At 41.8% G+C, this 21774-nt stretch overlaps 1 protein-coding gene across 1 annotated transcript in view; it reads left to right on the plus strand.

Moving 5' to 3' along the window:
* Dnah11 (dynein axonemal heavy chain 11) overlaps positions 1-21774 on the plus strand; it is a 298504-nt gene that overhangs the window by 53613 nt on the left and 223117 nt on the right. The window contains exons 19-28 of the mRNA XM_032908348.1: positions 4167-4283; positions 4385-4471; positions 9999-10157; positions 11113-11196; positions 12865-13023; positions 13958-14080; positions 14851-14973; positions 17098-17322; positions 17740-17831; positions 18955-19081. Of these exons, the coding sequence (XP_032764239.1) occupies positions 4167-4283; positions 4385-4471; positions 9999-10157; positions 11113-11196; positions 12865-13023; positions 13958-14080; positions 14851-14973; positions 17098-17322; positions 17740-17831; positions 18955-19081 (1296 nt within the window). The remainder of the gene's footprint in view (positions 1-4166; positions 4284-4384; positions 4472-9998; positions 10158-11112; positions 11197-12864; positions 13024-13957; positions 14081-14850; positions 14974-17097; positions 17323-17739; positions 17832-18954; positions 19082-21774) is intronic.

Genomic DNA, 21774 nt, shown 5'->3' on the forward strand with positions numbered 1-21774 from the left:
TCTATTTAATTTGACCGAATTTATGAGCAAAAGAAAAACCTTACAGTTGAGCCTCTCCTGCCATGCATATTGGGGTTCTGTAGATGGTTGAGGCTGGCCCCCCACAGCTATGGGCTTACAGTATGCATGCACACTCCCAGAGTTTTAAATGGGCGTTAGAGTCTGGACCTAGGTTTTATACTTCCCCAGCAAGCTCTCACATGCACTGAGTTATGTCTCCAGCTACAACATCTGTTTTTCGGTATTGTGAAATCAGCTCTTATCTATCTTCCTTGGCAAACTAGGTAATACTTGGAGTCCATTTCCATTTCATTAAAATATTTCATGTGAATTTTTTTCGTTTTAGATTATTGTTTTTGTTTGGATCTGATATTTTCAACTTATTTTGGTTATTTCTTTCTTATCCAGAAGAAATTGACAGCTAAGCTAATATGAAAGTAGTATTTTGAATGTACATTTAAGTGGGATTTAATGTCTCACAGCGTAGTGTAATCATCACTTCTGTTCAGTGCCAGTTTTTCTCTACCCCAAGCCAAGCCCTGTTCTTCAACCCATGGCAACCCTTTTCTCTTAGATTTATGTATTCTGGGTCATTTAAGGCCTAGCCTATTGCATTTGACGTCACCTGATGTAATATTTTTGAAGCCTACTCACTTTATAACATTATCAATATTTTGTTCTCTTTTGTGGCTAAATGGTGTTCCATTGTAAGCCTACACTGCACTGTCCACCCATCTGTCTGCTCATGGGTGTTAGACTTGCCTCCATCTTTGCTAGTGTAAGTTGTTTTGTTTCAAACATCAATACATGGTTATTTGAATATCTGTTTTCACTTCTGACTGGTGTGTACATAGGAGTGGACTTGCTGGGTCATATAGTAGTTTTATTTATGACTTTTTGAAGAATTGCCAAATTGGTTTTCACCGATTTGATATATATTGATATATTGATATTTATAGTTATATAGTTATATATAGTTATGTATTTTTAACAGGATAAAATGCCACAATGTATTATTACAAGTGCTCTTTGACCATAAAAGGCACAGAGAGCTACTGTGTATGAATTATTCTGTATTATATGAAAGTATTCTTAAGATGCTAAATTTGGCAAGGTGACAAACTGAGCAGACAGCTTCGGAACAGCATGGAGAGCCCAAATAACTACAATAGCATCTGCTTCAAAGATCTTGGTATTAACTTAGTTTTTACTTTTTCTTCTCCAGTGTATGTTGGGAGGTAGTGCATGAGGGAAGGTCAGAGGACGGTTGTCACGATTTGGTTCTCTCCCTCTACCTTGTGGGTCATCGGGATCAAACTCAGTCCTGGTGACACTTTACCCCCTAACCTACCTCACTGCTCCAGTAATTCTTCTTAGAAGATGATTTTGGGTGTTCTTTGAGTCAGATCTTGGACCTTGCCATAAATCTCACAGAGGAGCCAGTTATAATACACTTTATCAATGAGGGGAATTATCCTTTTCCTCCAAAATTTATAGTATGAACATTTGACTCCCTCAAGGTTTGATTATATTACAAATATTAGACTATCAGAGTTACAGAAGCAGGATACTGATAGGTCGACCAGGAGAAAATAAGTCGAGGTGTAACTTTAACTGAATAACTTGGGCAGTTTGAGGCTTCTATCTATATCTATATTTATATCTATATCTATACCTATACCTATAACTATACCTATATCCATCTCTATCTCTATACTTATCTATATCACCTATATCTATCTATATCTATATATCTATCACCTCTCCATAAACATACATATGTGTGTGTATATATGTATGTATGTATGTATATATGCATATATATATATATATATATATATATATATATATATATATATATATGGTTTGTGTTCCTGAGAGGTTCAGTGTCATTCTAAGGTCATGGGCCTTTACCTCCAGAAAGCTGGCTTCCACTTGCAGTAGTCCTCTATGTGCCCTAGTCCTCTATGTGCCCTAGTCCTCTATGTGCCCTAGTCCTCTATGTGCCCTAGTCCTCTATGTCCAGTAGTCCTCCTTGTACAGTACTCGCTCAGTCTATTCTCTCCTTGGTGCTTCTGTTCTCATTTTAATTCAGTTCTTACTACCTCTCAACCCAGATGACAGGAGCTATCTTAGTCCCTATCATCCCTCCTCAGTCTACTCTGCAGTAACACTGAGCTTCTAATCACAGGTCCTATCAACCCCATCTCTCCCACCCCTCGTCCACTGCACCTCACACGCAGTTACCTCCTCCCTGAGTTGAATGCTATTTATTAGACTTTTGGCATCATCTGATCTTTCTGTATTTAAGAAAATGTATTCATGTCAAGGTTGTTTTGAATCTACAAACACCTGTCAGGTCTGCTGTATTTTGGGAAGGTAAAGGGCTTGAGTTGTCTCCTGTCTCCCTAACTTCCTGACTGTGGCTTCTGATGGGAAGCTGAGTAATACTGAATTTGGGTTGTGTTCTTGTTCTTGTTTGAGACACGGCCTAGCATACCCCACTTGGGCCTCAGACTCATGATATTGCTAAGGTTCACCGTGAATTTCTTTCCTCCCCATTCCTGGCCTTTACCTCCTGAGTTATTGGGATTAAAGGCAAGCAATGTAGTACTAGGAATAGAATACAGAACCACAAGATGCAGGATTTTGATAAGAGGAGGCAAAAGATAAGGCAACACGTTTTATACCCCAAGTCTGTTGGTTCCTGAGTTGGAGGGATTCCGGTCATGGCATTCGATTGCTTCGTAACCGCGTGGACCTATGACTGGTTGGCTTGCTGAAAAGCATTAGCACAGTGTGCCGTGTGAAGTAGCTCTGGGCGTGCCTTTTTCATTTTCTTTTAGAGACTCCATACTATTTAAAGTCAAAAGATGTGTGTGACCTCCGGAATACCCTCTCCACACATACACTGCATGTACCTAGCACAGTTCCCTCCTCATAATCCACAGCTAATGGTTTGTTCATCAGAGGGTTTCAAAGTAGTTTGTAGAGTCTTCCCATTTCCAAGTTCAGTCAGCAAGTAACATCCGCGTCACAGTGTGTGGCTTTGTATGACAAAACAAGTTCAGTGTCCTTGGACATAGGCATGCCTCTCCATGGGAACCATACCTCGTGGCTCTTCAAAACAAAAAGCCAAAACCAAACCAAAACAAAGACGAAAACAAACACCCCTCAGTTCCTCTTCACCTGTCTGTACTGTAGTAGGTAGAGAAGGCAGAGAGGAGATGGTACCTCAACTGCTTATGCTGGTTTTGTTCAACATCAAGTAGGAATTGACCTTCCCTGCCCCTTTGCCTCTTAAATTCCTTCAAAAATTACTCCTTGCCCCAAATGGACCGACTTCAATGCTAAAACTCACCATCATGAGCCAGCTCAAACCCTGTTGTAAACCATGAGAAGAGGAAGAAATAGAGTCACACTGTAGCTTTTCCCTACCTAGACCAAAGTTTCAAAGCAAGGCTTTTTAAATTTTTTAAAATAAACTTACTTAATTGATAAAGATACCTGACTTATATTTTTGGTTTTTAGAAACCAGTGAAGTCATGCCCAGTGCACTTCAATTGTGTGTGTGTGTGTGTGTGTGTGTGTGTGTGTGTGTATGTGCATATGTGTGTGTGTGTATGTATGTGTGTGTGTGTGTACACATAGGCATATCTTTTCACCTGCATGTGGAAGTCACATTTTAATGATGCACATTTTCCTGAATCACTTAATCACTTTTTAAAAGAAGGTCTCTTACTGAACCTAAAGTTCACCCATTTGGCTAGCAAGTCCCGGGAATTCTTCTGTCTTGGTGTGTCGCCCCCTCACTGCTCCCCCCAGGATTATAGGTCCACACTGTCATAGCAGGCTAAAATTCACTAACGGATCACCCCCTCCCCCCACACAACTCTTTAATTTTATCCCCGTAACAGTGGAGTGTTTTGGGGATGAGTTTTTATTTTGAAAGATTTCTGCCAATTCTAACATGAAAGCAACGCTGGTACCTGAATGGGAGATGCCCTGGCTCTAACCCCCTTTATCACTACACTGTAGCCTTGCGTTATTGACACAGCTTACCTCTAAACGATGCCCTGGATCAGAATAAAGAAAGAATTGTTTGACCTCATGTGGTTGAGTTGTTTCAGGAACTAAAGTGATATCCATTGCATCTTTTTGTACAGGAATTACCTGAAAGATGGGAAACCACCAAGAAGATCGCAGCCATGGTCAGGCATGAGGTCTCGCCACTCCAAAACGCAGAGGTCACTCTTCTAAGGAAAAAATGTATTTTGTTTGATGTGAGTTGGTTACTGGGTTTGTGTTTGTTTAATTTTTAAGGGAAGTTTGAAAAGGATAACTAAAGCTATCTGACTGACATTCACTTTTGTCCTCTGATCAGGAAAAGCAAGCAGAATTCAGAGAGAGATTTAGGAGCTATGCCCCTCTTGGATTTAAGGCAGAGAATCCATACTCAGTGCTCGATAAGGTAATCCGTCCTCACCGGTATCATGTGCATAACAGTAGCCATGTTAGAATGGGAGTTTTATTTTCCCTACGTTAGATCATTTTAAATTATGTTTCCTCTGAACATCACCATAATCACACAAGTGAAAATGACACAGAGACTGTGTGAACCCCTACCATATGTCAAGAATGTTATCAAGCCAGCCTTGGTGGCACAGGCCTGGGATCCTGGCAGCTTGTGAGACAGAGGCAGGATCGCAAAATCCAAGACTTTCCTAGATACAGAGTGAGTTTAGGGCTGGTCTGAGTAAGTTAGTCACATCCTATCTCAAACAAAAAGGGAGGATGGGATTTTAGATTGGTATGGAGGGAGCTTACCTAGTTGGGGAGTCCTTGAGTTCAATTTCCAATAAACATATGAGCAGACATATGAGCATGTATACAGACAGACAGACAGAAAGACAGACACACCCACACACCCCACAGTAAGGAGGAGATAAAAAAGAGCTTTAAAAAGCATATTCCATTTTAATCACCACTGTAGATCTACAAGATAGCTTTGATTTTTCTCCTTCCAGATGATGAAATTTAGTGTATAGTTACTTTTATTTTTCTGGTTACAGTTCATAAATTTCAGAAATAGGATTACAGTTTTGGCTATCTAAATCTTTTAAAAGAAATTATCAATTCTAACAATGATGCTGCTTCCCAAGTGATAATTTTCCTCTGTGTTTTCCGGTGTAGAGATTGGTGCAGGGTCTTTGCACATATACACACACAGTAAATGCTCAACCAATGAACTCCTCCACCTTCAGTCACCCACTGTGTGTAGGTGTAACCACAGGAAAGCTCATAAGCCTGGTGTAAATATTGCTCAGTCTTCCAATGTATTTTTTTTCATGAGTTACTTTATTACAAGAATAACTCAAATCCACATATGATTCATAGGAGACTTGATTCTTTGTGTTAAAAAAAATACTTCAGGATCTTAACCTAGCAGTCCAAATGCTACAAAAATGGCCCCATGAGGGTGAGAATGTTTCCATTCGGGTGCTGTTATTCTTCTGGGTTCTCCTTTGGGCTCTATCTTCACGCTTGGCATAGTATTTTCCCTTGGAATGGTGTCCAAATTGACATAGCTCTTACCCCATTTTCCAAATCTGGCTTTGAATTGACTCTTAATTGCTTTTAACCCTGCTCAAAAACACTGCTCTGTAGTCCCGTCTTCCATTTGGCTGAAGAACGTTAGTTTATATTCATTGAAAAGGAGTGAGTTAGCATATGTTAATAAAGGATTGTTAAAAGACTATATCTAAACTCCAGGTGGTCTGAACAGATTGTGGATGGGAAAAAATTTTTTTAACTTGACTCACCAATATGCTGTCTGCAAACATTTATGACAGATATGTATTGAATCTCGACACTTCCACACATACTGTAGCAGCTTATAGTTGCTTCTTACAAAGCGAGAGGTGCTCATCCTCCTCTGTTCAGGATGTGTAGCAGATACTTCAAACAGGATGGACACAAGTTACCTTCCTCTTGTTAATATCTAAGTGTGCTTGTTTGGCTGGCAAATCCAGTACTTCGAGAGTCAGGTTCAACCAGAGGCATGGGTATTCTTGTTCTGCAGTGACATTGGGTGATTATATTCCAGTCATTTTGCCCCACAAGTGGAAGCCACTGACCTTCCTGGAACAAGACAGGTGATGGACTATGATAAATCCTTCCTTCCTTCTCCCTCCCTCCCTCCCTCCCTCCTTCCCTTCCCTTCCTTCCTTCCTTCCTTCCTTTCCTTCCCTTCCTTCCTTCCTTCCTTCCTTCCTTCCTTCCTTCCTTCCTTCCTTCCTTCCACTCTTTTCTTTCTGCAGTGAGATTTCACAGTAAGTTGCTGGTGATTGTTCAGAGCTAAAGGCATAAAATAGGGGAATTACTCAAGATGAAAGGCTGTTGGCTTTGGAGAATATGCAGTCTGTGATGAGTCCTCTTGCCTGAAAGATGTTGGATGCAGCACAGATGTACAGTTGTAAATTTGATGCTGTGCTCAGAAAGAAGCGAGAGAAATCTCTCATCAGCAGGATGGAGTATTTGAAAGGCAGTCAGAAGTAAGTGCTGATGTCAAATCTATGCTGCTGTAGTGACTCGTGAACATACCTGAACATACCGGAAGCCCACAGCTTTGAGATGGACACTTTTACCACAAGTATATGCTTATGTCTGAACAGATGACCACAGGCTCACTGAGGTGGGTCTAGGAAAGTGCATCCAAAGTCTAGAACCTATATGAGGAGCCTCTGAGGTTTCTGTTGACCTCTGCTAAGCCTCAGAATAAGAAGGAGGAAGAGGAAAGGAGTCCTCTGGGAATCTACAACATGAGCCTCTTGTCAGAAGCACCAGAGGTCCCTTTATGCCTCCCAGGGATTGAGGAATTTTCAAAGCCAGGAAACGGAAGTGGCCAGTAGGAGAAAATGCAGATCTCTGGAGAACACAGTTCCAATCTTGGGCCTAGGGTCTTCATGGGAGCAACAAAGATAGTCAGATACCAGTGAGCAGGAAACAATGCATAGCCATCACACCTGGGAGTCAGCAGGAGCCCTAGATGTAGAGCCATGTAAGGATCTTCAGATTCTAGAGGAAAAAAATGAGCACGCTGAAAAAGAAATGAGCAGCGTTCAGTTATGAGTCCATCAAAAACGTTCAGTTGAATCTGGAAAAGTACCAGTTACTTAAGGAAATGAAAATTACAGTTGCCTAGGACGTGCAACTCAGTAGTTAGGAGAATGAGCTAATTAAGTGCATGTTATGTTGAAAGAAATGACTCAGAATGCAGCAAATAGATGTAAGGAAACGGGGAAAAGAGAAATATGGGGGAAGAAATTCTAATGTACCTAACTCCTGTGTCCTAGAAAACAGAATAAACAAAATGACAGATAGATTGAGGGTTCTCAAGAGCTTGATTGAGCACGAATCCATGGCTTCAAGAAGCTGAGCGAATCCCAAACGGGATAAGTTAAAGTGTGTCTGGCTTCATCAAAGTGAACTGCAGAATACCATAGGTGATCAGATAAAACCAGAATCAGTAGTGTCAAGAGGGCAAGAACATCCCTCAGCAACCACAGAAACCAGGAGCCTCTGGCCACACCTTCCAAATCCTGAGTAGGAATCCAAGCACACTGGGTTGCATAACACTGGGATGAACACGGTGCCCAGAGAGCCTTTACCTTCAGAAAGGGGGACAACAAGGTGAAATGTCACCTCAGGACAGAGCCACATGCCACCAGACCTCGGGAGGAGTGACCAGAGTGACAACTTCACCGCCAATGGTCTGGGAACAAGTACAGAAAGAACCAGAACTCGTGGCCAAAGGGCACTTTAACATAGAACTTGAAAGCTTCAGCACAAAACGCATACATTTTTTTAATAAAGAATTTTTCCCCCAGAAATAGTAAGTCTATATGGTGTTTTTTCTCATCTTTGTAATAAAGTATCTGGCAGGATTCATTTATGGAGGGGTTTGTTTTGACGCACAGTCTGATGGTCTCATGGCGGCTGTCACAGTGGCAGGAGTGTGTGAGGCAGCTGGTCTCAGCGCATGAGCCAGGATCCAAAGCGGTGCTGATGCTGCTGACCCAGCTCACGGTCAGCCCGAGGAATGGTGCCATCCGTCCACTTTTAGGGCGGGACTTTTACCTCAGCCCAATCCAGCAACTCAGGCTCAGAGGTTTATCTTCTAGGTGATTATGGATCTTATCAAGTTGAAAACACATAAAAGTCAGTAGGAAGAGAAATTTAAAAAAAAATAAGCCATTGGGACCTGGTATAACAGCTGCTTGTGGCTCGTTCATGTTGCGTTAGGTATTAAAGGTAACCTAGAGGGTTTTTAAGTACACGGGAAGATGCTCGTGTCATATGCAAATGTGGTGCAATTTAAGTAGGGGACTAAGTGTACTTGGATTTCAGGTACCTAAGACAGGGCCTTGGAATCTCGTGTAGATATAGAGGCACAAACATATTATACAACTGGCTAACGGCAGTGTTCTGACATTTAAAAATCTCTAAGAGTACATTAAAGTGTTCTCGCTACCCGCCAAAAACCAGGGCGAATGCATATATGAAGAAGGTTCGTATTTTAAAACACGTATGTAATAAACAGAAAAATATTTGCTTGTCAAAAAAGGTTAAAATTGATGGGACATAAAAAGATCAATTGTAGGTTTTAAGGAGGAAAACTAAAGAAATTCTGTCGCTGGACCTTGGGAGGAAGATAGAAGGGAATGTGAAACAGAAAGCAAAAATCAAATCGGCTCTGCTTTGCAAAGTTAGGCACTTGGCGTCAGGTTGCAACCTGAACCCAAGAGCAGAGGCTGCATATGGAGTGAGCATTGCAGACACAGCAACAGGAAGGACAAAGAGACCGTGAGCGACTATGGTTACTCCTTTCACACTGTGAACACACTGCCCTGTTAATAGAAAGTAAAACCAAGAGTTGCTCATCAAAGAAAGTGGAAAACAAACTGATTTCCACTAGATGCAAAACATTAGTTTTTCTATGTGGCAGGATAGTAGGTGAACCTTGGCAAAGGCGATTATTAGGAGAAATTCAAACTCTGTGTGTGTGTGTGTATGTGTGTGTGTGTGAGAATCTACTCTGGATGTTGTTGGGCTTGTGCATGCTTGTGTATATACATTCTTGAGCATGTCTCATACTATTGATCATCCACAGAACAATTTTGAAGTTAGAGGTTTGCTTCCTCCCTTCTTTCTCTTTCTTTCCTTCCTTCTTTGCTTCCTTTTTTCCTTCTTTCTTTCTTTCCTTCTTTCTTTCATTTCCTCCTTTCTTTCTTCTTTCTTTTCTTTTCTTCCTTCCTTCTTTTCCAGTGTCTTACTCTGTGGTCCAGGCTGGCTTTGAACTCTCAATGATCCACCTACCTCAGCCTTCTGCATGCTGGGATCATAAACATGATATACTACTTACAAATAGAGGTGTTTCTCTCTCTCTCTCTCTCTCTCTCTCTCTCTCTCTCCCCTACCTCTCTCCCTCTCCTTCCTTTCCTTCCTTCCTTCCTTCCTTCCTTCCTTTCTTTCTTTCTTTCTTTCTTTCTTTCTTTTTTCTGTTATTGTTTTGTCAAACTAGGAATTCAAAGAGAACTTGGAATCGGGGAAGGACTTACACAAGGGGGTCCTGGGAGGAGAGGAAGGGCAGATATTAATTTGTAAAGTAAATAAACAATTATATTAAAGCTAATTAATATATATTAAAGCATACACACACACACAGACACACACACACACACACACACACACACACACACACACACACACACACACACGACAGGCTGCTGCTGCTTAAATCCCAACGTGGAACTCCTTGTCCTGAGCAAAAAATCGGCCTCACCATGAAAACTAAAACGTCAAAACCTTTCTACAGTTTACCAGTAATTACCCTGCAGAGTTTTTATTTAAATTTCCCTTTGAGACTCACAGTTTGGATACTGCGGTAGCAGAACCGGGAATGACGGCTTCAGTGCGCACGTGTGTTTTCTCCTCAGGCTAATCAGGAGCTTGAGACTCTGGAGGAAGAGATGGTGCAGATGCAAAACTGCGCATGTCTCTTCGAGGTGGTTCTTCCGGAGTACAAACAAATGAAGCAGTGCCGCAGGGAAGTCCGGCTGCTCAAAGAGCTCTGGGATGTCATCGTTTACGTTAGGGTAGGACGGATTTCTGAGCAGCGGGGTCCTCCTTAGTAAGAGCTTTAAGTAAACGAGCAACTTTACTGTCTCTATCACTCTTTTTTGGGTTTCATAACGTCTTAATGTATGCACAGATTAGATTTCACTCCAGACCCCTATTCCCAGAATTAAGGTTCATCGATCTCTGTTAATGAAAGATTCTGCTCAACTATCAGCTGCTTCTACCTTTATTTAGTGCAGAGCAAAACCTCGTATAATGAGCTGGCTACCTCAGATCCTTTGGCGGTATTATATAGAATATGAATTTAAAATTAACATATAAATCTGTGTTAACTACACAGTTGGCTGTGTATACACAGACACCCTGTTTGCATTTTCTATATCCGTATATAAACTGACACTTACTGAAAATATTTTACTTGCTTTTAGTTAATACTAAAAGGATATATATATATATATACATACATATATATATATATATATATATGTTTGAAAAACATACATCCTGCATAAATTCCTTATGTCAGTTGAAAGCCATGTAGAAATCTATTAACAAGACGTGCAATATAAATAAATATATAAAATATGACCAAAAACTGGTTCATGAGATTTTTGTAATAATAAAGACTTTTGGCAGCAGCCTATTTTGTATTGCATGTAGAATTTGGAAGCCTGTTTTTAATAATATGCTTATCGATTTATTCAAACTGTGCAGGATGAAATGATGGCGACTGTGTGGAATTTATTACTGCTACTAGAAATTAATATATTACGATGTTTTAGCATTAAGCTTGACAAGTTTTGACGATCCTTTTGTTTTAGAGATGAGGAAGTTTGACAAGTGCAGTTAATATTTTTAAAAAACTGTCTTTCCACTGGCCGGGAGTCCCCACATGCCACCGGTTTGTATATTTTGCTATGTGGGCCCATTTTCGCCAAACATTGACACTTTTATCTCTGTGTACATTTTCAGAGAAGCATTGATAATTGGACTGAAACCCAGTGGAGGCAGATCAACATGGAGCAGATGGACTCGGAGCTCAGAAGGTTCGCCAAGGCAAGTTGCATAACTGCCGGGCAGAGCCATTTATCTTTCTTAGAATTTGGTGTATCGGGTTCTGTTTCCTTATTTACTTCAAGCAGAATGAAACAAGATAGTATGTCTTCCCCCACTCTCAGCCAGTTGTACATCTCCTCAAGCCAGCCTTTCTGTGAATGGGTTGATATAAGCACATTAGTGCATGCTTTTTAAGGGTTAGTGGGCGTATGAGAGACAGCCCCGACTACCAGCTTGCTATGGCCATCTAGAGTGGAGAGGGAGACTGTTGGCATCAGGCCAAGGCTGTAGTTTAGGAGCTGAGCCTCTGTTTCTTTCTTTAGCAAACATGGTTATTCTGTACCTAAAAAGGCACCTGTTGGCTTGGCTCTTGGGTTCACATCTGGACTTGCATGGACTATGACAACCTTAGTCATTAGTGGTTACTCCAGCATCCCCAGAGGGTTCTGCACACACAGAGCTTTGCCTACATGAACTCACTGCCTTGAGTAGTCCTCATAGCTGCATGTGCCCCGAAGAGAGCAAAAATTCTTAAAGAAGGTCAAATCTACAACAGCAAAAGGGAGATAAAATGTCCTCCTGTCAGGAATGGGCTGACAGACTCACATGTTCCAGGGGCTCCTGAGTAAAGCTTGGGCAACTAAAGAAAAGAAGGAAGAAAGGGGGCAGGGAGGGAAGAAACAGGTGGGCTCTTTGCTTTCTTAGTTCTTTACAACGTCCTTGCCCCAGGTTGAGTTCTGTGATCAGCTTGTTCCCCTTATTGTCCCAGACTCAAACTCCCTGATCCCAGTGACAACCCCACTTCCACTGCAGTCCTTTATTTTTAAAGGAATGGGCTCAACCTTTTACCCAGTTTTATGAATTTTTATCCTTGTTCCTTGGGCCAGGATGAAAGCTGAGTGGACACTCTATTTAAAACATCTTTAGAAATACAATAGTTAAGTTCCATGAAAAAGATACAAATCACCAGCACTTCAAGGATCCATCCAGAGGAACTATATATTCCAGGGAAGCATCATTAATCTGATTTTACTTATGTTCCTAGAGGAAGCAAGGTTTTATGCATGCCTGTACCTTTCTGAATTTGATTTCCCATGGGATATATGGTTAGTACTCCTGTGTAAGAAACTCTGGAACCTAGTATCTTAGATTCCTAATTTGGAGTGAGTGGATCCCTTTGCATTTCTCTAGATCAGCCTGTAGACTAGAACAGTGGTTCTCAGCTTTCCTAACAATGCAACCTTTTAATATAGTTCCTCATATTGTGGTGACCTCCAACCATAAAATTATTTTCACTGCTATTGCATGGCTATAATTTTGCTACTGTCATGAACTATAATGTAGATATCTGTGTTTTCTGGTCATCTAAGGTGACCCTCATGAAAAGAGTCATTCAGCCCCAAAGAGGTTGTAACCCACAGGTTGAGAACCATTGATCTAAATGATCCAATGCTCTTCCTTGTATTTTTTCTGTTATTTAAAGATTGTTTAAAACAAAAGTAAACATTAAAAATTATTTATTGTATATAGCCCTGACCTCTTGTATAGCTTCACTGTCTTTCCTAAACCATGGATGGAGAAAGGTCTATGTTTCTTCCAAAGGAGATAAATTATAAGTGTAATATTGTAATGTATAGGAATCTGGGCCCTTCCCTTATATTTCTTTAGGAAATTTGGTCACTGGACAAGGCTGTCCGTGTCTGGGATGCTTATTCAGGCCTGGAGGGCACTGTGAAGGACATGACAACCTCCCTGAGAGCAGTTGCAGAGTTGCAGAACCCTGCCCTCAGGGACAGGCATTGGCAGCAGCTGATGAAGGCCATCGGGGTGCGTACTGGGGTTACCCTCATGGGGTAGTAACTTCTTAAGGTGTCACGTCTAGCTTGCCTCATCTGAGGTACAGTGGAACATGTCAGGAAGCCTCCGATCATATGCACGAAGTCAGGCTACTTGAGGACCAATAAATGATGGGAACTCAAGGAGCCGGCTGCTTACTCCAAGGACCAGTGAGGGAGTGAGCTCCTTGGGTGCTCCTTAACATCCTACTGGTTGTGTGGCCTCAAGAAAGTCGCTTCCATAGTTTGGGTTTGTTTTTACTTTTATCATGGGATGAATTCTGCCTGTTTCCAGAGAGGTCAACAGCCTCCCGAAAGCAGAGTGCTGTCCTCTCAGGACTGCAATCAAGATGGCTTTTTCTGCAGCCATTTAGCCAAGACCCCCTTTCATTTGTAAGAGACATGAGGTGACTTCAGGATGTAGGAAGAACCAAGTGCTTGTTAAATCCTGGGTGAAGGGATGTGGGCAAAAGGGATGGGGAGGTGAATGTGAGTTCTTTCATGCGATGAACCCAAACGAGTAAGGGTAACTTTTGCCAAGCGACTAGGATTAAATTAGTGGTGAAACTAGGTCGTGTCACAAGCAGTCGGAAATTACGTTCTGTGAGCCAGGCACTTCAGGAAGAAAAGACAAATGGGCTGCTTCCTGGTTCCTGGGGTTACAAGCAGGTTATAATAAATGAAGAGTGGGTGCCTTCTTTAAAAATTATAGCAAAGGCAACAGGAAATGGGTTGAAAATAGAAGGGTACAAAGCAAAAGACAGCTCTGTGTTTGAACGTGACGGACGGAGACTTGGCCCCGAGACTGTGCAGATGTGACTATAGATGAAGGCTCAGAAGCCATGTGCTAAGAGAGAACAACTATATTACCACATCTTCCAGGAACCATCGTTAAATAAAGCCTGCCTCTCTTTCTTCCTAACCAGGTCAGATTCTCGATAAACGACAGCACAACATTGGCAGACTTGCTGGCAGTGCAGCTGCACCAGGTAGAAGAGGACGTGAGAGACATTGTGGATAAGGCCGTGAAGGAGCTGGGCACAGAGAAGGTACCATCCTTGGGTGCTGGTGTCCGCTTTGGTGCCGGGCTTGTGCTTCTGCATAGAAGCCATTTGGAAGAGTTCACTGACCTGGGAGTACGGAAGCATATATTCAAGTTTTCCCTCTGCCACTGGGTGTCCTGGATCACTTAGAGTTATAGGAGATGAAGCAACAGGAGGGTCAGTCCTGATGAGGGGAGTAGGGGGCTGACTGTGTATCTCTTCCTTTATAGCAAGCAGCATTTTTAAGTGCGGGGTTGACACAGTTGGCCTTCAATAATAGTAAGTGGTTATTGTTTCTGGAGTATAGAAGGGGACTTAGGGAAGTAATCTACTTAATTAGGTTTATTTGGAGCCTGAGGTCACCTTCAGGCTCTACATCCATCGATCTAATGCTGACTAATATATCAACAGTATCTGCCCTTGGTGTGGCTTTTTAAATCTTCTTGTACTTGGATCCCTTCAGGGAGTAGGATGTAAAACTCAGATCCAATAGAATAGTATTTGTATGAGGCCCGGTCCTTCACAGTGATGGCATTTACACCACAGTCTTGTCACCATGAAGCATCTAGAGAAAGAAAGTGAGGCCAAGTCACATTTGAAAAATTATTGATGTTAATTTTAATCATTTATAAGTAGCTATTTACAACTTGTGAATATAATTTATTTATAAATATTAGCATTACTATTAAACTCCTGGGAATTCTAGGTCATGGCTGAGAGATTGGCCCTAAATTTGATGGGGTGCACTTTAATTAACAGGTCCTTCTGGTTACTAGGTTATCTCTGATGTCAGCCTCACCTGGGAAGCCCTGGAATTTTCTTACGAGGTTCACCACAGAACAGGCACCCCACTGCTGAAGTCTGATGAGCAGCTTTTTGAGACTCTAGAACACAACCAGGTAAAATGGATTTTTTAATAGATTTTAATTAATAATTTTAGACATTGATTTTTTTTTCAAAATCACATACAAAGTCCTATTCATTTGTTTATTGAGCCCCTACTCACACCAGGCTCCAGGTGTGGGATCATTTGGCATTCAAAGTATGAACACCTGCTCTCAGGGCAGTGGTAGTTCAGAAAGCAGATGACACAAGGGAAATCCTCTAAAATACTAAGGAGAGACAGACAGACTCTCAGAAGACTAAGGAGAGACAGACAGACTCTCAGAAGACTAAGGAGAGACAGACTGGCTCCTAAGAGACTAAGGAGAGACAGACTGGCTCCTAAGAGACTAAGGAGAGACAGACAGACTCCCAGAAGACTAAGGAGAGACAGATAGATACTCAGAAGAATAAGGAGAAACAAACTGACTCCTGGAAGAGCTAAGGAGAGACAGTTAGACTCTTAAGAGACATAAAAGACAGACTCCTAGGAGACTTAAGAATAGACAGACTGACTCCTAAGAGACTATGGAGAGACAGGCAAACTCCCAGAAGACGAAGGAAAGTCAGACTGACTCCTAGAAGGCTAAGAAGAGACACTCCCACAAGACTAAGGAAAGACAGGCTCCTCGAAGGTCAATGAGCGGCAAAGGCCTTCCAATCAGGAATGTGAGAGTGTCGGGTTCCTTGGGATGTGATGATGCTTAGGCTGACCTTAAAGGATAGACTGGCAAAAAGAGGATCACCAGGAAAGGATAGCTATGTAGTGGGACCAATGATGCTAGTGGTGTCTGGGACATCAGGAAGCAGCCATCTCTCAAGGGCCAATTGTTTTAGGTTCCTTGGAATATACTCCCCTCCACCCCACCATGGGAATAAGGAACCAGTAAGCTTGGAGACACAGGTGTGAGCACAGCATATATGGCTCGAATTGTAAAGCTAAGGAGAGGGGTGTCTCTCGAGGCCTTTGTGAGAAGAAATGTGGATGAGAACATGAGAATGTCTGAGAAGGAAATGACTGCCACTGTGATGAGCTGTAAACCTAGGGCACGGGAACACCAAGATTCTGGGCCGATTTGGTGTCAGCATCATTTCTATAAAGGCAAAGGCCAGTCAGAGCCCAGCACAAAGGCTCCTGTAGCATGAGGGCTAGGAGGCCATTGTCAGTATTCAGTGAGCTGGATGGAGAGAGGAAGGAGACAAGGCCCAGCGCCTGGAGGGAAGCTGCATTTGATTAACAACAGAATAGGTGGGGAAGGATAAGAGACTGTGAACAGGGAAATGAGGGAACAGGGAAGGTATTGCATAGAGACCAAGCCTGAGATTTTACTTCAAAGAGGAACTATGTGTATCAAACCCTTAGAGTGAAGTAGAACCAGAGGTCACAACACAGTGAAGTCCTGAGATTTCATTGTGACTATGTTGACAAGTGATTGTCACACTGTTGCCAGCAAGTCTTGGTGACAAGATGGCTGCAGAGCATAGCAGTTGGCTGAGAGGGAAGAAGAAGCTTACGGGAAATTTTAACTTTTTGAGATCTACATGCATGCACGTGTATACACATGCACACCCCTTTGGAATGGTGAACAGGCAGGGCCTAGGGGCTGAGTGAGAAAAGAATGCTTTAATTTTTAAAGCTGTTTCTAGTACCTATTAGGTGGTGAATTAATTAATTAATTAATTAATTAATTAATTTATGTGACAGAGTTTCTTATTGGGACTTGGGACTAGCTGGCTAGCCACTGAACCTTTGGGATCTGCCTATTCCCATGCTGGAATATTACAAGTGTGTACCACACTTTGCTTTCTTTATGTGGGAGCTTCTGGGGATGCAAACTCAGGTCCTTATGATCTCAAAACAAGTACTTTATGGACTGAGCCCAACTTCTCAGTCTCCCCAACATAGATCTTTGCCTACACAGAAGGGCATGACCTTCTTGTAGAAGATATGTTAAATGCATCTCATTTCTTTGGTTGGATGAGTCATCGAGCTATGTATTCTTTGACTCATTTTGTAAAAGTTTGATAGAGCCTGTCTGGGTCCCATGCAAGGTGCAAGAACACAGAAGCACTCAGGACAGCCTTCCCTGTGACCCTGAGTCCCCCAGTTATCCGCTGACAAGTGCCTGGTTGCCTTTCAGGTTCAGTTGCAGACTCTTCTTCAGAGCAAGTATGTGGAATACTTCATCGATCAAGTCCTTAGCTGGCAAAACAAGCTAAATGTCGCCGATGCAGTCATCTTTACTTGGATGCAAGTCCAGCGAACCTGGTCTCACTTGGAAAGCATCTTCGTCTGTTCAGAAGATATTCGAATCCAGCTTGTGGAAGATGCCCGAAGATTTGATGAAGTAGATGCTGAGTTTAAGGTTTGTCAGACATAGGCCTGTCCTGTTCTAGTAAGGTTTTCACAATGTTCAAATCCATGTAAAGTTCAACAGTAAAAAAACAAAAACAAAAAAAAAAACTATAATGTGTTAGATTTATAAAATGCAATATGTGCCTTTCAGTATATAGGAGTCAGAAAACTGAAATTGCATGTTTTTACAAATTTTGCTATCTCCATATCAACTGTTCAAGGCTGTCACTGTGGCATGACAGATGCTATGTTACACGGCAAAGTTACACCAATAAACATGTTTTTTTACACAGAAACAAACATGGTACCAGGCATTCCTAGAGTCTCCTGAACATCATTCACTTAGCTGTTACACTCTCCAATTCTAATCCCCTCTGTGAAAGGAGAATGGATCAATTTCTAATGCCTATGTTTTACTTTTATATAGGAGTTAATGTTCAAGACAGCCAAGATAAAAAACGTCTTAGAAGCAACATGCAGACCCCACCTCTATGAGAAACTTAAAGATTTTCAGCACAGGTAAGAAAAGGAGCAGGGGGACCAGTTGACACATATTTCTTTCACATTCTAACGATGTTTAATCACATGTAATAGAAGTCGCTCTGTGCTCTCTGTAGTTGTCTTGTGAGTATTAGGTCAGGTTCCTGATAACTGATCAATTCTTTCATCATATCATCCTACACATACTGATTAAACACCTACTGTGCACCAAAAGCCAGGACAGTTCTCACTTGCTCGTAGTCCTTTAGTCAGGGTATGTGTATATACATACATACATACATATATATATATGTATATGTATATGTATATGTGTGTATGTATATATGTGTGTATATGTGTATGAATGTATATGTATATGTGTATATGCATATATTATATATAATAAAGTATATTCCAATTCATTTCCCCTCATCTCAATGATCATCTCATTCTTCCCCTCCTTTGTTATTTTTCAGTAGTTTTGATTCCAGAATACCATTGAACTCAAAGGGATCCTCCTGCCTCAGCTTTCCAAGTGCCACATTATGGACATGAGCTATGTGTATGCTTTATGCTTTGAACTATATATCACCCTTAAGGAATATCTCAATGCTTTCAAAATCTTTTCCCTAAGGGCTATTTGGAAAGTCACATTAACATATAATCCACAGGAACATTCGGGCTTTTGCTTTAAAATGAGCAAAACAACAATTTAGACAAGATGCTTCCTGATAGGACGTGGTTGTTACTATTTAGTCAATGGTTAGGAGTTTGGATGATAATGCAGCAGCAGTTCTGGATCTCATGACTCTGCTGAATGCCAGAGAAGGTCAGAGTCACTTGTGTTTTACAGATATCCATTTGGGAAAGGGCTTTGCCCAGTTGTAGCTTTACTACTGCAACTTATGCTTCAGATGAGCAATGTCAAATGTAGTCTTCATCGGAAGCAATGAGTATCATAAACCCAAGTCTGGGGTATAATGGTGTGTGAGTGTATGTGTCCCCCCGACTCCCATGACCCTGGCTGTGTCCTGTTTGTAAGTAGGAGTAGAAGGTGGAGGGGGCAGCTATGAAAGAGCGAGCTTCCTGGTTGAACAGAGTCACGGTCGATGTCAGTGTCAGAAGCACAGGGCTTGCTTAAGAAGGGTCTTTGTTCATGCAGGCTCTCTCTTTGTGAAAAAGCCCTGGCTGAGTACCTGGAAACCAAGCGGGTCACGTTCCCTCGCTTCTACTTCATCTCCTCCGCAGACTTGCTGGACCTTCTCTCCAAGGGAGCACAGCCGAAGCAGGTAATGGTTTTGGAAGTCCTGTGCTCTGCCGATTAGCTAAGTGTCCCAGTTTCTCCGTCATTATCAGATGCCATCTGTCACATCGCATGTGCCAGGAACTAGAAAATCTGCATCTAAATTTCTTAATGTAGCAACAGAGGGAAAGGAGAGGCTAAGCTCTGTGGGGAGTAGCAGGAGCAACTGCCCTGGTGCTAAGCAAAAGGTAGCATCCTGGGACAGGGGACAGGCCTGCCTTCTCACCTGGATTCCTCCCTCTGTTCACGCAAAAGTGACGTACCACCGGTTCCCACATCCGCAGATCGACAGTGAGAGTGAAGGAGTGCTTAAATTACCTTGTGTAATCTGAGATCTCATCGCAGAGACAAGCTGTATGGGTCCTGCTGGGAACATTTAAAAGATGTCACTCCCTCAGATTCATGGTCTCCACTGATCTCCCAAGGTTATGAAGGTGCTTGTAGCCACTCCTAGAATACAGTGTTAGTCTCTAGACTGAAGTTCATGCTTTATCGTTGTGAAGTTTATATACCTCAGAAAAAGCCAACTCTTTCTCCAGATACTTTCATGCGCTTGCTCTCTGTGAAACCTTTATCAATTTACAATGCAGTTTTACGATACAATGTGCATTTTGCTGTTGGCTAGATGCAGTAGTTGTCATGACTATTTTTCCTTGGTTATAATTTAACTTTAAGGGTTGAATTGAATACTCTTGTTGCTCCATACAAGTGAGATATTTCTACAAATACTGGCGTTATTAGTCAACACGGACAACATTTTCTGGGGCCCCATTTAGGTCCCATTTGTGTCTTCATGCGTGCTCTGGGTTGGCTCTGCGAAGAAAGTCCCTCTGGATGGGTAACATCCATGCTTTGCATATTAATACAGCTTGCAATTAGATTCTTTAAAAAAAAACTAATCTCAAACATAATCATCATCACCACACTTACACTCCAATAATCCTCACAGATGTCCTCACGACCAGTGGGTGGAGTTTTAAGACGAGAGCTGTTCCATTAACCTCTCGAGTCCCAAAGACATTTCAAGTTCAAATGCTTATAATACAAGTTCAAATTCCTGCATGGAAAGCAAATGCATGTAAGTCTGGAGCAGGACAATGCTGCCTTTCTTTTAAGCACAGCCCTTCAAATACGTAAACGTGTGTACCCACAGTGTTAATGCTGCAGAACAATAAGCACAAGATACTAATATTTTTATTTTAACCCCAAATGTTCCCTGTCAAATACCTTTATACTAGTAGAAGACCCTTTTATAACACTTTGGGCAGGTATTATAAGTCCTCAGTCTAGTGTTCTCATTAAAAATTAATGAGTGTACTGAAAACAATTGGTCAAGATCAATATGGCAGCCCCAGCTCATCTCAGTGTGAAGCCCAGGCTTTCAGGCAGCGCTTGGGTGTAACAGTGATTTTTCATTCCCTTTTCTGGCTATTTATGATGAGGAAGAGTTTAGGGGGATGATTTGTGGGACAGAGGACTGAACAAGGGCCTCATACATGCTAGGACACATTTTCTGCAGTTTCCCAACTGTCCCTGACTGTCAGGCAGTTGCTACCATTTACCCTCACACTCAGTACTGAGGATCCACACGCTGAGTATTAGGCTAGCTGGCCATTCAACCCCGAAGTGCTGGGATTAAGAACATGTACCACCCCGTTGAACCTAGCTTTTTTGCCTTTGTTCTGGAGACAAGACTGAGACCTATATGCTTGCAAGGCCAGCATTGTGCTGACTGAGAAGTCTCCCTAGCTTTCTTTCTAATAACAACTTTTTAAAACATGCTTAAAGGCTCACCCAAACCATACCTTGAGTGGTATACAGGTCCTTGATACCGATTTGTTTCACTTGCTGGTGTTAGGTATTTCTCTGAATCCCCCTGTAGTTGTCACAAGCCTTTATACCTCCATATTAACAAATCATCTTTTCTAGCTAGTGTTAGTTTGCCTCACTGCTGTAACCCACCCTCATTTTATTCATGGATTATGATCAAACTCTTAAAACAACAATTACTAGACACACAGCTTTTAGCACTAGAACTAGTATTGTCCTTAATGAACAGCTGAAAAATATAAAGTGTTAAGGATGTTAACTTACTATGAAGCCAAGGGCTGGAGCACAGCACAGTGATGTCTGGATGTCCCACAGCCCTATTGACAAAAGCCCTCGACAAGGTCTTCATTCCATACTAATGAGAGGTCAGGTCACATGGCTGTAGGGATGGTGTGGTTGTCCTAACCTATTAGCTTTGAAATGGTTTAATTTCTGGTTGAGTCTGCAATCTTCCGAAGAAGGCACATTATTTCAAATCACTTGAGATGTAATTTCACTGAAACTATGTAGAAATGTTTTTATACTTTGAAAACTTTATACAATGTATTTTACTTAGAATTTTATACATATATAATACATCGTTTCATATGCATATAATGTAGTGCTTTGGTTAAATCTATTCACCATTTCTTTCTACCAGTTCCTCTTCCCCCATCCATTTTTCTTCTCCTCCCCCAACCCCACTCTGTTTCTCCTATGACTCTGTTAGTACTGTCTGCATGTACATGGTTGTAGAACCACCTCCTGCTGCAGGGGACTTTCCAGGGGTGCATCCCCTTCCCAGCAGTCATCAGTTACTAGGGGGACATTTATGAGACCCTTCCTTGTCCATGCTGGGATTTCAGCTGG

The sequence above is a fragment of the Rattus rattus genome, chromosome 7, assembly GCF_011064425.1.
Source record: "Rattus rattus isolate New Zealand chromosome 7, Rrattus_CSIRO_v1, whole genome shotgun sequence".
NCBI lineage: Eukaryota > Metazoa > Chordata > Mammalia > Rodentia > Muridae > Rattus > Rattus rattus.